General features: G+C 40.2%; 1 protein-coding gene across 2 annotated transcripts in view; it reads right to left on the bottom strand.

The window, feature by feature from the left end:
• brip1 (BRCA1 interacting protein C-terminal helicase 1) overlaps nucleotides 1-12,002 on the bottom strand; it is a 44,826-nt gene that overhangs the window by 24,119 nt on the left and 8,705 nt on the right. For both annotated transcript variants that reach the window (XM_036562274.1, XM_036562277.1), the window contains exons 7-14: nucleotides 6,906-7,202; nucleotides 4,246-4,467; nucleotides 3,522-3,721; nucleotides 2,933-3,065; nucleotides 2,623-2,777; nucleotides 2,189-2,357; nucleotides 590-730; nucleotides 111-272 (exon numbers count right to left, since the gene is read on the bottom strand). In XM_036562274.1, the coding sequence (XP_036418167.1) occupies nucleotides 111-272; nucleotides 590-730; nucleotides 2,189-2,357; nucleotides 2,623-2,777; nucleotides 2,933-3,065; nucleotides 3,522-3,721; nucleotides 4,246-4,467; nucleotides 6,906-7,202 (1,479 nt within the window). The remainder of the gene's footprint in view (nucleotides 1-110; nucleotides 273-589; nucleotides 731-2,188; nucleotides 2,358-2,622; nucleotides 2,778-2,932; nucleotides 3,066-3,521; nucleotides 3,722-4,245; nucleotides 4,468-6,905; nucleotides 7,203-12,002) is intronic.

The following is a 12,002-nucleotide window of genomic DNA, read 5'->3' as shown; positions in this document are numbered from 1 at the left end:
TGTTGGAATATTGTTTAGTATCAAGCATTTGACATTAAAATCAAAATTCTAGTATTGTGACAACCCTTCTGTGAAGAACTTCAGTGCATAACAGATTCTATAAACTGTACCTTGTAGGATGGCAGGAAGCACAGCACTCCTCGGCTCACTGTCTGGCACACTTTCAGCAGCAGTGCACCCACTTCATCCTGGAAGGCAAATGTCTCAGTGTGCTGAAACGTGGCACACAGCCTGCGGCCCTGGGGACCAATTCCAACTGTGCCAACCCACACCTGCAATATAACATTCAGTTCAAGAACTCCCTTATGTTTTGCATGAACATTTTTACCACTTTAGACCACACAGCTATCCTTATAGTTCGATATTAATATTTTAAGTAAAAGCAAACTACTGAATTACTTTCAATATTCCTTCTATTTTATATTCCTCCAACTATAAAAATAACACACAAAATTTCCGACTTACGCTGAAGGGACCCAGCAAACAACTGTAGCATGTTCTCATTTCCTCAGGCAGAGGCAGCTGATGGAAGGCCTAATGGTTTACAAAGAAAGCAATCCAACGCATGATGCTGCTGTAGTGTACTAACCTGCGACTTGCTGATGACATGGCTGGCCTCCAGCTGAATGGAGAATTTAATGCCCAGTTCTGAGGAGAAGGAGCCCATGGGGGACAGGGTGCCAGATGTGAGCACTATACTGCGTACTGAATCACTCAGGTCAGAGAACGCCTGCCAGTGCACACAGAGACTGCCATCACACACTGCATATATACTGTCCACCAATGGCATAAACAAACACTTACAATGCAATAAAAGGGACGCACCACTCAGGCTATTTAGTTCCTAAACAAATCACAGATTCCCTGTCATTACAATCAAACAATACTGATGCTGAATTTTTTACAAGTATCTTACATAACCAGCCATTTAAGCAATAAAGTCAGGTCCAACATTGAAGCTTAAAGTTACACGTTAAATGTTAAAAATGTACATAAATCTTCTACATTCCAAGCCTACACATGGGGGAAAACAAGAAAAAAAAGAAAAAAAAGGAACGAAGGGGCTTGTCTTGACCATAACTCATATTTGTCTAGTCCCAGATTGTCTTGATCATAACTCATATTTCATGTTCAACAATAGGCTGCATTGGAAGATTGCAGCTTACTACAGTAAAAAGAAACACTTAAAAAACCTGTGAAAGAAAATGATTTTTAAGCAGAAAGAGCTTCTGCATAAATCAATCAATGAGATGAAAGCAAAGTCATTCAGAATGGTTTGATGAGAAATGTTGCATTGCACAGAAAAGTAGACTCAATGGTGGTGATTGGAATCAGGGGTCATGTTGTTTCCAACAAAAATTTTACTTACTATCCAAAATGACCAGTGAACTTACACATTGATTATTTTCACATTTTATATGTTGACAATAGCAAAACAATGGTAAATCTGAAAAAAGTTATCTTTTAGGATTCTTTTAGCCCTCACGCATGTGCCTCAAATACTTATTACACTGAAACCTTATATCTAAACTACTGAAAAACAATGACTCGGACATAATGCAACATATTCATATCCATTTTGTGTATTACCTTTCTGTGAGGTAGCTCTTAGAGGCATTCACTGCTTCAGATGTCTGGTCTGGTCAATCATCACTGTTGTGAATTAATCTAATTCTGCAAGCTTCACTAGAAAGGCATATTTCAAATCAAACTACTCTGAATTATTTTGTTTACATCTGAATGATTTAACTATTAAGAAAGCTTGCAAAATCAGTAACAGGCTCAACTGCTAAAAGAGTTGCTGCAGTGGACGGTTACCGATATAGGCTTGCTTATGGCCACAGCCTTTGCACTTGCTGGTTTCATACTCTTCATATCCTTTTCTAATGAGTGTGGTGTTAAATGTTTTTACTGGTGATTCCCCATGAGCAATTTTTGTACATACATTGCAAATAACTGGTTTTAGCTTATGTAGATGTGTAGAAAAAACTGATATGCTGTGCTCTGATGATATTAATGTTTCAGTTCAAATAAACATTAGATATTTTGACTGGCAGTCAATTAACTGAAGCATCTCTAATCGAACAGAAGAGTCTGGATCTTGAAAAATGGGCTGCATGTTTAAAAAAAGACAGCCACACACAAAAGATTTATTAGACAAACATCAGCTATGTTGCTTCTCACTCACCACAGCAGGGTTAAGGCACCAGAAGCTGAGTGTGTGCACCAGGGTTTTAGTGCGGGTACTCTGGCGACGGCGATTGGGCCGAGCAAAAAAGCCCTGGGCGTCAGGAGCGTCCTGCTGGGTGGTCCAGATATAGCTCTGCTGCAGGGCTACACGGTAGTCATCCGCAAACCTGCAAAGACACCAAGGAGTACTGAACAAACAGAGGACCCAAGCAGACACTGCTAATCAGAGTAGGCCAAACTAATTACAATATTGCAGTATACTAACGCTAAAGATTCAAGAGGGGAGGAAAAAAGACAACACAAAGAAATAAAAATATTTAAGGATCTGCTTATAAGCAAGGACTATGCATCCAGCTGTCAAATATGCTTATGACCTGGACAAATCTTGTCTTAACCGTTTCATGTGGGTGTACATGAATGAGGGAGAAGGACCTGCAGTTTTGTCGGAAAAGGAATTCCAGCACCATGAAGAGGCTCTTGAGCACAGATTGAGTGCTGGAGCTGATGGTGGGAATCTGGACTGTGTCCTCTCTCCCGTTCACCAGACCAATTCGCTCCTCCTTCTCCAGGACCACCTCTAGATGCTTCTACTCAGCAAGCACAAACAGAGTAAACATGCTTATACATTCTGGGGGAGACAATAAGAAAGGACAAAAGGATAAAAATGGTTAAAAAAAAAAAAAAAAAAAGAAAAAAAAACAAGCATGCATGTATGTAAGACAAAGTTAGTGGAACTAGATACCTGCAGTGCTGAAAAAGTGTCAGCTGTGATGCCAAGGCCATGGAAAATGCCCAGAACTTCCTTCCCTGTCCACACCTTACATGCAGACTCATAATCCCTTTCTTGCAAGGCACTGGAGCTCTCCTGTATCCAACTAGACACACACACAAACATTTAATCATGTTAATGTGCCATAAACTGGGTTTTCATATCTTTGCCTAATGTCTAATATGTAATACACATGGGTGCCAAATGGAAGTCTCAGGCAATCGCAGATTACTATGAATCACTATGACAAATAACCTCTTGCAACAATATGCAGCCCATATGCCCATGAGATATTACAGTAGAATACATAGAAAGAAAGCATGCTTGTCTATGATCACTAATCGATCTAATCTAAATTAATTAGCGAATAAATAATGCAACAACCCCGAGGCACAGACTTTCATTTTCCACTTCAACTTTTCATTTTTCACATGTTAATAGATACCACTCACCCCTTCATATTAAGTTACCTCCTGTAAAAACCATTAGCCACAAGGTGGTGGCTGGATAGATCCAACTAAGATAACAATAAAACGTGTGAGAGAAATCAAAGAGACAATACTTGAGTAGACTGCAGCAGAAGGCCAGGAGAGGCTCATGGTGGCTACGACGGATGTTGTATGTCACTAGGCCCTCAATCTCTTCACGGGCTTGCAACAGCTGGGTTTGGTTGAGGGTAAAGCTGGCACTCTCTCGGGCACAGTCTTCAATGTTATGGGCCTCATCTAGCACCACGATCTGCCCTTTCAGGTTGATTTCCATCTGTGGAATTATAGGAACATAGACATGATCTGTCATAGCAACAGGAAGGTCTCTAATTGACCTGTTAAATGCTTCCTCTGCAGTAATTACTGAATATTCATACGTTCAACCATAACAAGGACTAAAAGGCATCCACTACAAAAATTATTCCTGTTTCTCTCAGATAACCTTTAGAAGTAAGAAATATATATATATATATATATATATATATATATATATATATATATATATATATATATATATATATACACACACACACACACACACACACACACATATATATATATCACAGTGCAGACAATAACAATGTGATCTCAATATTCCAAAATAACTCCTTAATTCATGTATTATTAAGAATAACAATGTTTATAACACTATAATATAGACCAGCATCTTCAAATAATATGATATGATATGGTATTTTAATATCTTACGACAATGTCACATTGATATTCATTTTTATAGTCGTATGTTTCCCACCCCTAACAACAATATTCCCTAGCCTTGCTAGGAAAGATACTCACACTCTCCCGGATAAGGGGGTCAAGTAAGTAGTTGTAAGGGCAGAAGACTATGCAAGCTTCCTGCATGAGCTCTCGAGCTGCATAGTAGGCACAAGAGCGCAGCTTACTGCCTAGACGCACCAGCTCCTCTATGTCCCAGGCCTGGTGTAGCCCATGCACCCACTGCAGGCTGCTCTGCTCCCGCATTTTATGCACATTATGGTAGAACCGACAGGATAGGCCCTGCAAAATATGTACAACACTAATGATAACATGAATAGCAGGGAGCCCAGTCTCTCTGGAACACTTTAACAAGTCAGGCCTAAATTAAAGAGCCCATGGCAGAAGATCAAAAACAATAAAAACAGCCTGTTTCAAATTTACTGATTCTTTGTTGGCATAAAAAGCAATGCATGGACATACATCTGCCTAGTCATCCTACAGCAGCAGCCTCGCTCATTCAAACTGAAGTTATAAGGAGTGGTTCAGCCCAGCTTATTGAATGCTTTCTGAATGAGGCACAATACTAGGTAGCCAAAGAGAACAGAGATCATTTACATATAATGGTTTTAAAAGCACAGTAAAAAAAATAGCCTTTTTGATTCTAAGTGATAATGCATTAAAAAAAAAAAAGACCACCATGCCACAGATGACCGATATTTCAAACTGATATCTGATATTTATTGCACTCCAGAAGAGAAGAGCGTTTAGGTTATGCTGGTCTACTGTGCTAAACTGTCTCCATTTCTCTGATTGTGCTGTATTTGTAACCCTACAGAAATAAATGTTATTTTTATCTGTAATATTAACCCTGGTGGATTTAGTCAAAATTTCTACATTATGTAAATATTTATGTATCAGCCTAAGCATGTATGTACATATACATACTGGCCCCCATTTCTCATATCAGTGCACCCCTAAAAAGAGGTTGGAAAATCATAATGTGAAAACAAATTATTACAGATTTTGTTATATAAATTCACACTAATGTCATAAGTGGACTGCGGGTTGGGGTAATACAAGAAAAACGCAGAATGCAGGCCTATTAAATTAAACATGGGTGCCAATATTTCAGTAGTGACTCATTATTCAGGCCTCCTATCTCACAGAAGTTGCCATCGTTATACCATTACCAATTAGCCACTGTTTAGGCTGTTAGGCAATCCATCATTCGTTTCCCCAGTAACAATTACGGCACTATCACTGCTCTGCAACACATATCCTTTTCATAATTGGAGCAGGTGTCTTTCTGCTGGCCACAAAAAGGGGCATCTGTTCATTGTGCTGGGGCTCACTGGAGCCTGCATTGGGCTGATGAGAGGCTGATGGCAGTTTCCACTATACTATACTCAAAGGGAGGATTAGCCAGCATCTAGAGCATGGGATTAACACTGCCACGGCAGGCTCTTTCATTCCCCCTCCATCTCTTATGGAGGTGATGATGTCTGTACTAAGGGACGTGTGACCTCACAGTGAACACCTCAATGGCGGGGGGAATAAAGGAGTGAGGTTGCAAAAGTGGGCAGAAGAGGACATAGAAGACGCAGCCTCAGGGAGCACGAGGGCACCGGAGACTTAGTTGATACTCCATTCAAGCAGAGTCGCCATCCAGGCCACGGCTCTTTCATGCGCAGGGGCGCACCACGGTCGAGAGGTGAATAGACACCTCTGGTGACAGTGTGATAGGCACTCATTACACAAGCTGCCTGGCGGCTGGGGGGACAAAAATGCATCTACACTTAAAACAAAGCGCTTCTGAAGCCTATGACAGGGGCATATAACAAAAAGCTCTGTATGACTGATTGGGATTTCACCCATAATTGCTCCCCACAGTTCCAGTGACAAGGATTTCACTCACATATCCTTAAAGGGTGGGCTTATGTTACAGTGGCTGTAATCTGAAGGCAACTCATCATCTTCCCTTCACACAACTGTCAAAGTGAAAGGAGTAGAGGTTACACCGAATTAGTACCACCCTCGCTATCCACCCTGAAGGCCACAGCAAGAGAGCAAGGTGTTTCTTTCCACAGCAGGCATGAGGTCAAGCTCAGTTCAAAAGATCCAATTCAGGGGGCTTTTGGCAAACTAATATATGACAAAGTGACTACTAGAGGAGCAGGTGAGGCCACAACGACCTGCACCTCAGAGATCGAGTAAATGAGGCGCTTTGATCTCTATTCAGGTGATAGAGGTGTAGGAATTTCAAGTGATCTTATCAAATTTATCTTATCAAAATGATCAAATTCAAACTATTCTGAAATTGATTTTCTGGTTAACAAACACAGGAAGACAGTAGCAAAGTTTAATTGACTGACCAAATTGTCTATACAGAAGTAACTACTAAAGTTACGAATAATGTTATATAATAAAGTTGTGAAGAACAGGCATTTACGTGAGATTTATGGACTGCTGCAATAGGACCATTACGCTCACTACTTTTCACTCGTGAATTATTTTTTTTCATCTACAACTTTTAGGTTTTTGCTTGAACATTTGGTGACCATGTCAGAGTTCATAGATCAGCATCAATAGGAGCCTGTGAACCCAATGAACCAAAAGAACTCAGTCACTGAACCCTTTCATCTCTCTGAGGGGCTTGTGTGATGACACATGAATAAAGACCCTGTGTTGAAAAGCTGTTGTGATGTCAGATGCCGTGAACCCGGCACTGGGCGACTCACGTTCTTGGCCTCTAGCAGTTCCTTGCAGCGCTCGTTGCGGTTGGCATGGGGCATCACCTCAGGGTGCACACAGGTATGGTCTCGGCTAGACAGGATAGTCATGGGGACAGTGGAGTAGAGCGTCCTCTTCAGCTCTCGAGCAATCTGGGTGATCTGTTTATGAGTGCGTGTACCAAAAAAGATCTTGGGTATAGTTTTCTTCCCATTGACCTCCTTGTCTTTGTCCTTGGCCTTTTCACCTGCCTTCTGTCCTTCTCTGAGGCTGGCACAGGGACACAGAGAACAAGACACAGGAGACTGTGGAAAAAGAATTTAAAACAACTTAACCACAAGCATTTCAACGACTAACAAATGTCTAGTGCCATGCAATAGGCCATGTCAGCACATTAGATGAACAGATTTTTGTGTAAGTGGACATATTGATAAACAACATATACATAAGAGGAAACGCTATAAGTCAGGATCAGATCACTCCAACTGAGAGTGTAAGTTTAGACACCAACATTGTTCATGATGCTGCTCCCTGATTGGGTCTCTTTAATTGTGGCTTTCAAGAACAAGAGCCTACCATCCTTAGTGAAACTGATCCTCAGCAGTCTGTATGAACTCTAAGTGTCCCACTTCTCTACCCTTTCACTAGCATGACACAAGCATTTCATGCAGTCATGAGCTACAGAATCTGCATTACACAGTAGAAGTCACTGCTACATTCACTACAGTTACAGTACCATGCAGAAGTCTTAGGTCACTTGATAAAACTGTTACAAACTATTTACCTGTATTTACCAATATGTGTTTTTTGCCCGAACAACATTATATAATACATGCAAATAAGCATTATTACCGTTAAAAGTAACAAGAATTACTAGCTTTAAATGAACAAGCTGTTTCCTTCTCACTCCGATGCAGTGCAATGAATAGAACTGTTAAATTTCACCAACAGCTTACAATGATGAACTGATTTTCCCAACCAGGTCCCAACTGGAGAGTAACTACAAAAACTGGGCTGCCATAAGGAGAGGATTGCAAATGGTTGCTAACACACTGACAGTTTTTTGTGCATTTACTTTAATGTTAGTGCTTATACAGACTTCACTGCTCACTGCTAAGGCTGCACATTATATACATAAAATGTTCAATATCACAAGATAAGAAACAAAAAAATTACAATAAAAACAGTGTTTCCGACAGAATGTGCAAAAGGTACTGTGTAAACAGGAACAGAAGTTCCTTTAGGACAACAGTGAAAAATACAAAATTACAAAAGCATTATTCACTACTGTGCAAAATAAAATAAAATAAACAAAAAACGTTTTGTGCATTGTAAGGCTGTTAGAAACACATTTTTTTTTTTTATTTCTTATACATCTATTTTTGGTGATCCAGGTTTGTTGTCACAGTTGCCATTACTGCTTGAGAGAAGTTACCATTACTGAGTGAAAATAGACAGTGATAAGTCATTACATTTGAAGCATTTTTAAAACTCTAGTGGTTAAGAATATAGTAGCTTTTCAGCTATGCACGTGTGTTTTGTAGTTCCAATCACTAAAATGATTAAGTTACTCACTCTCCACACAAGGGAATATGGTTTAAGCCCAGCGCAGGGAAAGGCTTCTAATGCTACGTTCCTGTCATCACAACCTTTACGATGTGTTGATCATGGAAACTCCTATCCCGATAATGATTACATAATGATTTAGCGTGCAGTCCTACTTACTGCCACGAAAAATCTTTCATTATAATTTCCTCAGGCTTTCGCACTGCAGTGCACACTAAAGTAAATAATAAAAATATCAGGCAATGTGCATGCAGATTTAAAACATAAATATGCAAAATACTTTGATCTTTCATTCTACACATTACAATATGCTTAGGCTGAATGCAGTGGTGTAAGGTTGCATTCAACATGTGCTTAAGGTATCTTTTCCAAATTTTTCTAGTTTTTTTGTTTATTTTTTATTTTTTTAAAGAAACCACAGCACCTTTATCTGAGGCCACACCTCAAGATGCAAACCACTCATCAGCAGTAAGAACTGGAAGGCCAGAATGGAATTTACAAAGAAATACAGACACGAGCCACAAAAGTTCGGGAGTTATAAGGACTGATGAGATGGAAAGGCCAAAGTGTAGAAAAAAAAAAAAAGGATCTGCTCATGATCCAAAACATAGAGGCTCATCATTCAAGCCTAGTGGAGGTAGTGCCGGACAGGGCTTGCATGGCTGCTTCTGGAATGGGCTCACTAACCTTTATTGATGATGTAACTCATGATGGTAGCAGCAGAATGTTTCTATACACTTCTGAATTCAGTTCTAATCAGGAGGGACTTCATCACGTAGCAAGACAATGACCAAAAACACACTCCTGACACAACGAAGGACTTCATCAGGGAAAAAAGTGGAAACTTTTAGACTGGCCAAGTCAATTGACAGACCTTAACCCAAGTGAACACGTTTTTCACAACTACTAAAAGAAGCTGCAGTAAAAGCCTGGAAAAGCATCACAAAAGAGGAATGTAACAGTTTGGTGATGTGAGTGGGTCATCTGCCTGATGCAGCTACTGCAAGCAAGCGATATTCAACCAAATATTAAGTGTTACTTACTTTATTTACTTCGAAAATATCAATTCTGAATATCAGTACTTTTCCTCACCTAAATACTGGGTGGCCTGCCACCATCAGCGCAATGTCCTAATTTATTTAACACATCTAGATGTAAATATCAGGAAATAAAAAGTGCAATTCTGATCCATCGTCTCATTTATCTTTTTATCTTAAACCCGAATGTCTTCATTGCATATCAAAAACATACATTATATAATACAACATTCACTAGCAGAAAGGCTGTTGATTTAAACATTCTTTCTAACAGTAATGGACATCAAGGCACCAGTGTAAACACAAAATGTGCATGTTTAATCTGAACTTGTATAGCAGAGGTACTTAGGAGCAAACGAGTGGTTTATTCTATCTGCAGATTTGAGTGTAATTTCATCCTTGTATACTTGTTAATATCCTAACCATTTCAGAAAAGTGAGAGTAATATTGATCCAACGCACTTAGCGAGATCAGGTTGGGGTGGCTATTAAGTGCCTAAAATACGAGCCTTCACACTTTTCATTTGTTTCTTTTAAGAGCATCAGTAAGCTTATCCCTTATAAACACTAAGTCATGACGTGTGTTGCACCTCAATACCAGGGATCAAGCTCTCTCTTAGCCTCCGCTCCAGTGGAGGGGTCAATCTTTGGTTACCTATGCTGCTTCTCAAACCTTGTTTGCCATTAAATATTACAATACATGATAGGATGGAGGCGAAAGTGAGCCATCCCTCAGTGGGATGAAGCCTGGGCCTGATGTGGCAAGTAAACAAAGGCCTGGACGCAGCTAAGGTTACGGCAGCACTGGAAGAGTTTCACGCCAGGGCTCCAGTTGTCGCAGTCCAAAGGGATCACCTTACCTGCTGCTGCCACATTCAATAGCCCGGTCCAAGTATCCTGCCTTCTATGCCAAATAATTACTTATTCATCGGACGGAGGAGAGTGAGGGCCTGCTTATGAATGGGAGGCCTTGTCAGCGGCAATGCGGGAAACAGCTGACACAAGGGTATCCGTTACGCGCAGCCTGCCACAGTTTCGGCCCCTCTCGACGCTGCGTAGCAAAGAGACAACCCTGGTATGCAGATAACAGCCTCCACTGGCTGGACCTACTGCCACAGACACATTCAGCCTGTGGGCCACATTCTTTCACCACAGGGCCCCGATATCATCTGGGAGTGATTCCTCGGCTCAATCCAGCCTGCAGAATCCAACACTGCCCAGCCCCGTGCAGGAGCGTCAGCCTTAGCATGCCATCTCAGCTGGGGGCACTCGGAAGCAGACAGACCGAACAGTTCACTGCTCTAAAGTAAAAGCCTAGGATATTGTTGAAAGTATGGCATTTTTTGGAGTAGCTTGGCAAGTGTCACTCAGCGCTAAAAATGGAGATGGTGTATCAGTATCGATAGGTACTGCTATTGGGCCGATATTAGCAGAATATACTGGATTGGATATCAGAGAGAAAAAAATAAATCTGACCCAATCCTACAAGGAATTTAGCCTGAAATAGCACTCACGTTGTGATATGATGCTTTTCTTCCAGTAAGCTTGATTAGTTTGAGCATGATTGCCTATTTTTAGATGTTCATCTTAGACTGAAAAAATACCCCATGTTGAAATTAATTTAATAAGATCTCAATATTGTTTGGAAAAGAAAAATGGAAAGTGGTAACATGCTATCTCTAATGGAAAAAAAAAGAAAAAAAAAGCTTTACACAGCTAAGTACTGCAAATACCAGCAGTCAGGTCAGACTCAAATTAGGGAAGCAAAGTTCTCAATAAATTTGGCATTCTAATACCCATAATAATTAGTTAATGGATATACGGTCAAATGTGGAGAACAAAAAACAAAAAGGTATAAATAAAAGTAAAAGTAAATATAACTTAAATAAACTTTCCTCTAGGTGATGTATATAATCGTTGTAGGAACAAAGCCTTGTTTCTCCATTTTCTTTGTACGTTTTTTTAATAATTTTAAAAGCAACGTTCCTAATTTACCCAAAGCTCAAAATCTGTTTACATTAAAAGTAATCATTTTGGAAATTCAGTGATGATAGTGACTTAGAAAATAACAAAGAAAATAACTGAACAACTGAAATACTGAACACATACATTTTTTTTATCTTCTTGAAATCTTCTTTTAAAAAACAAAAATGACTGCAGGTCTGTTCAGCAAAACAGAGGCATTTCTGTTTCACTGGTGGGCTGTTAAGAGCCCAGTGTTTGAGATGCTGGGCTAGATTGTCCTTGCTCCACAATGGCTCTGTGATGGAATATGTAGGCCTGAGTGTGAGCATGAACAAAGGGACTGCATTTCAACAGGTGAGCTCTGAGTGCCTGACACTCGAGAGACTGAAATCTCACACTATCCGCCTCGCACTTCCCCAACCACCCCCCCGCGCCTTCCACTCATCTCATTCAGCGAAGGAGAGAGCTCAAGAAAGAGCTCAACAGAGAGAACAGGAGTGAGAGAAACGGTCTTCTCTGAGTCTTCATAAGAAGGCTT

This window comes from Colossoma macropomum, unplaced genomic scaffold, assembly GCF_904425465.1.
Source record: "Colossoma macropomum unplaced genomic scaffold, Colossoma_macropomum, whole genome shotgun sequence".
NCBI lineage: Eukaryota > Metazoa > Chordata > Actinopteri > Characiformes > Serrasalmidae > Colossoma > Colossoma macropomum.
The sequence above is the reverse complement of the archived record's forward strand: the minus strand, read 5'-3'. Positions and strand labels throughout refer to the sequence as shown.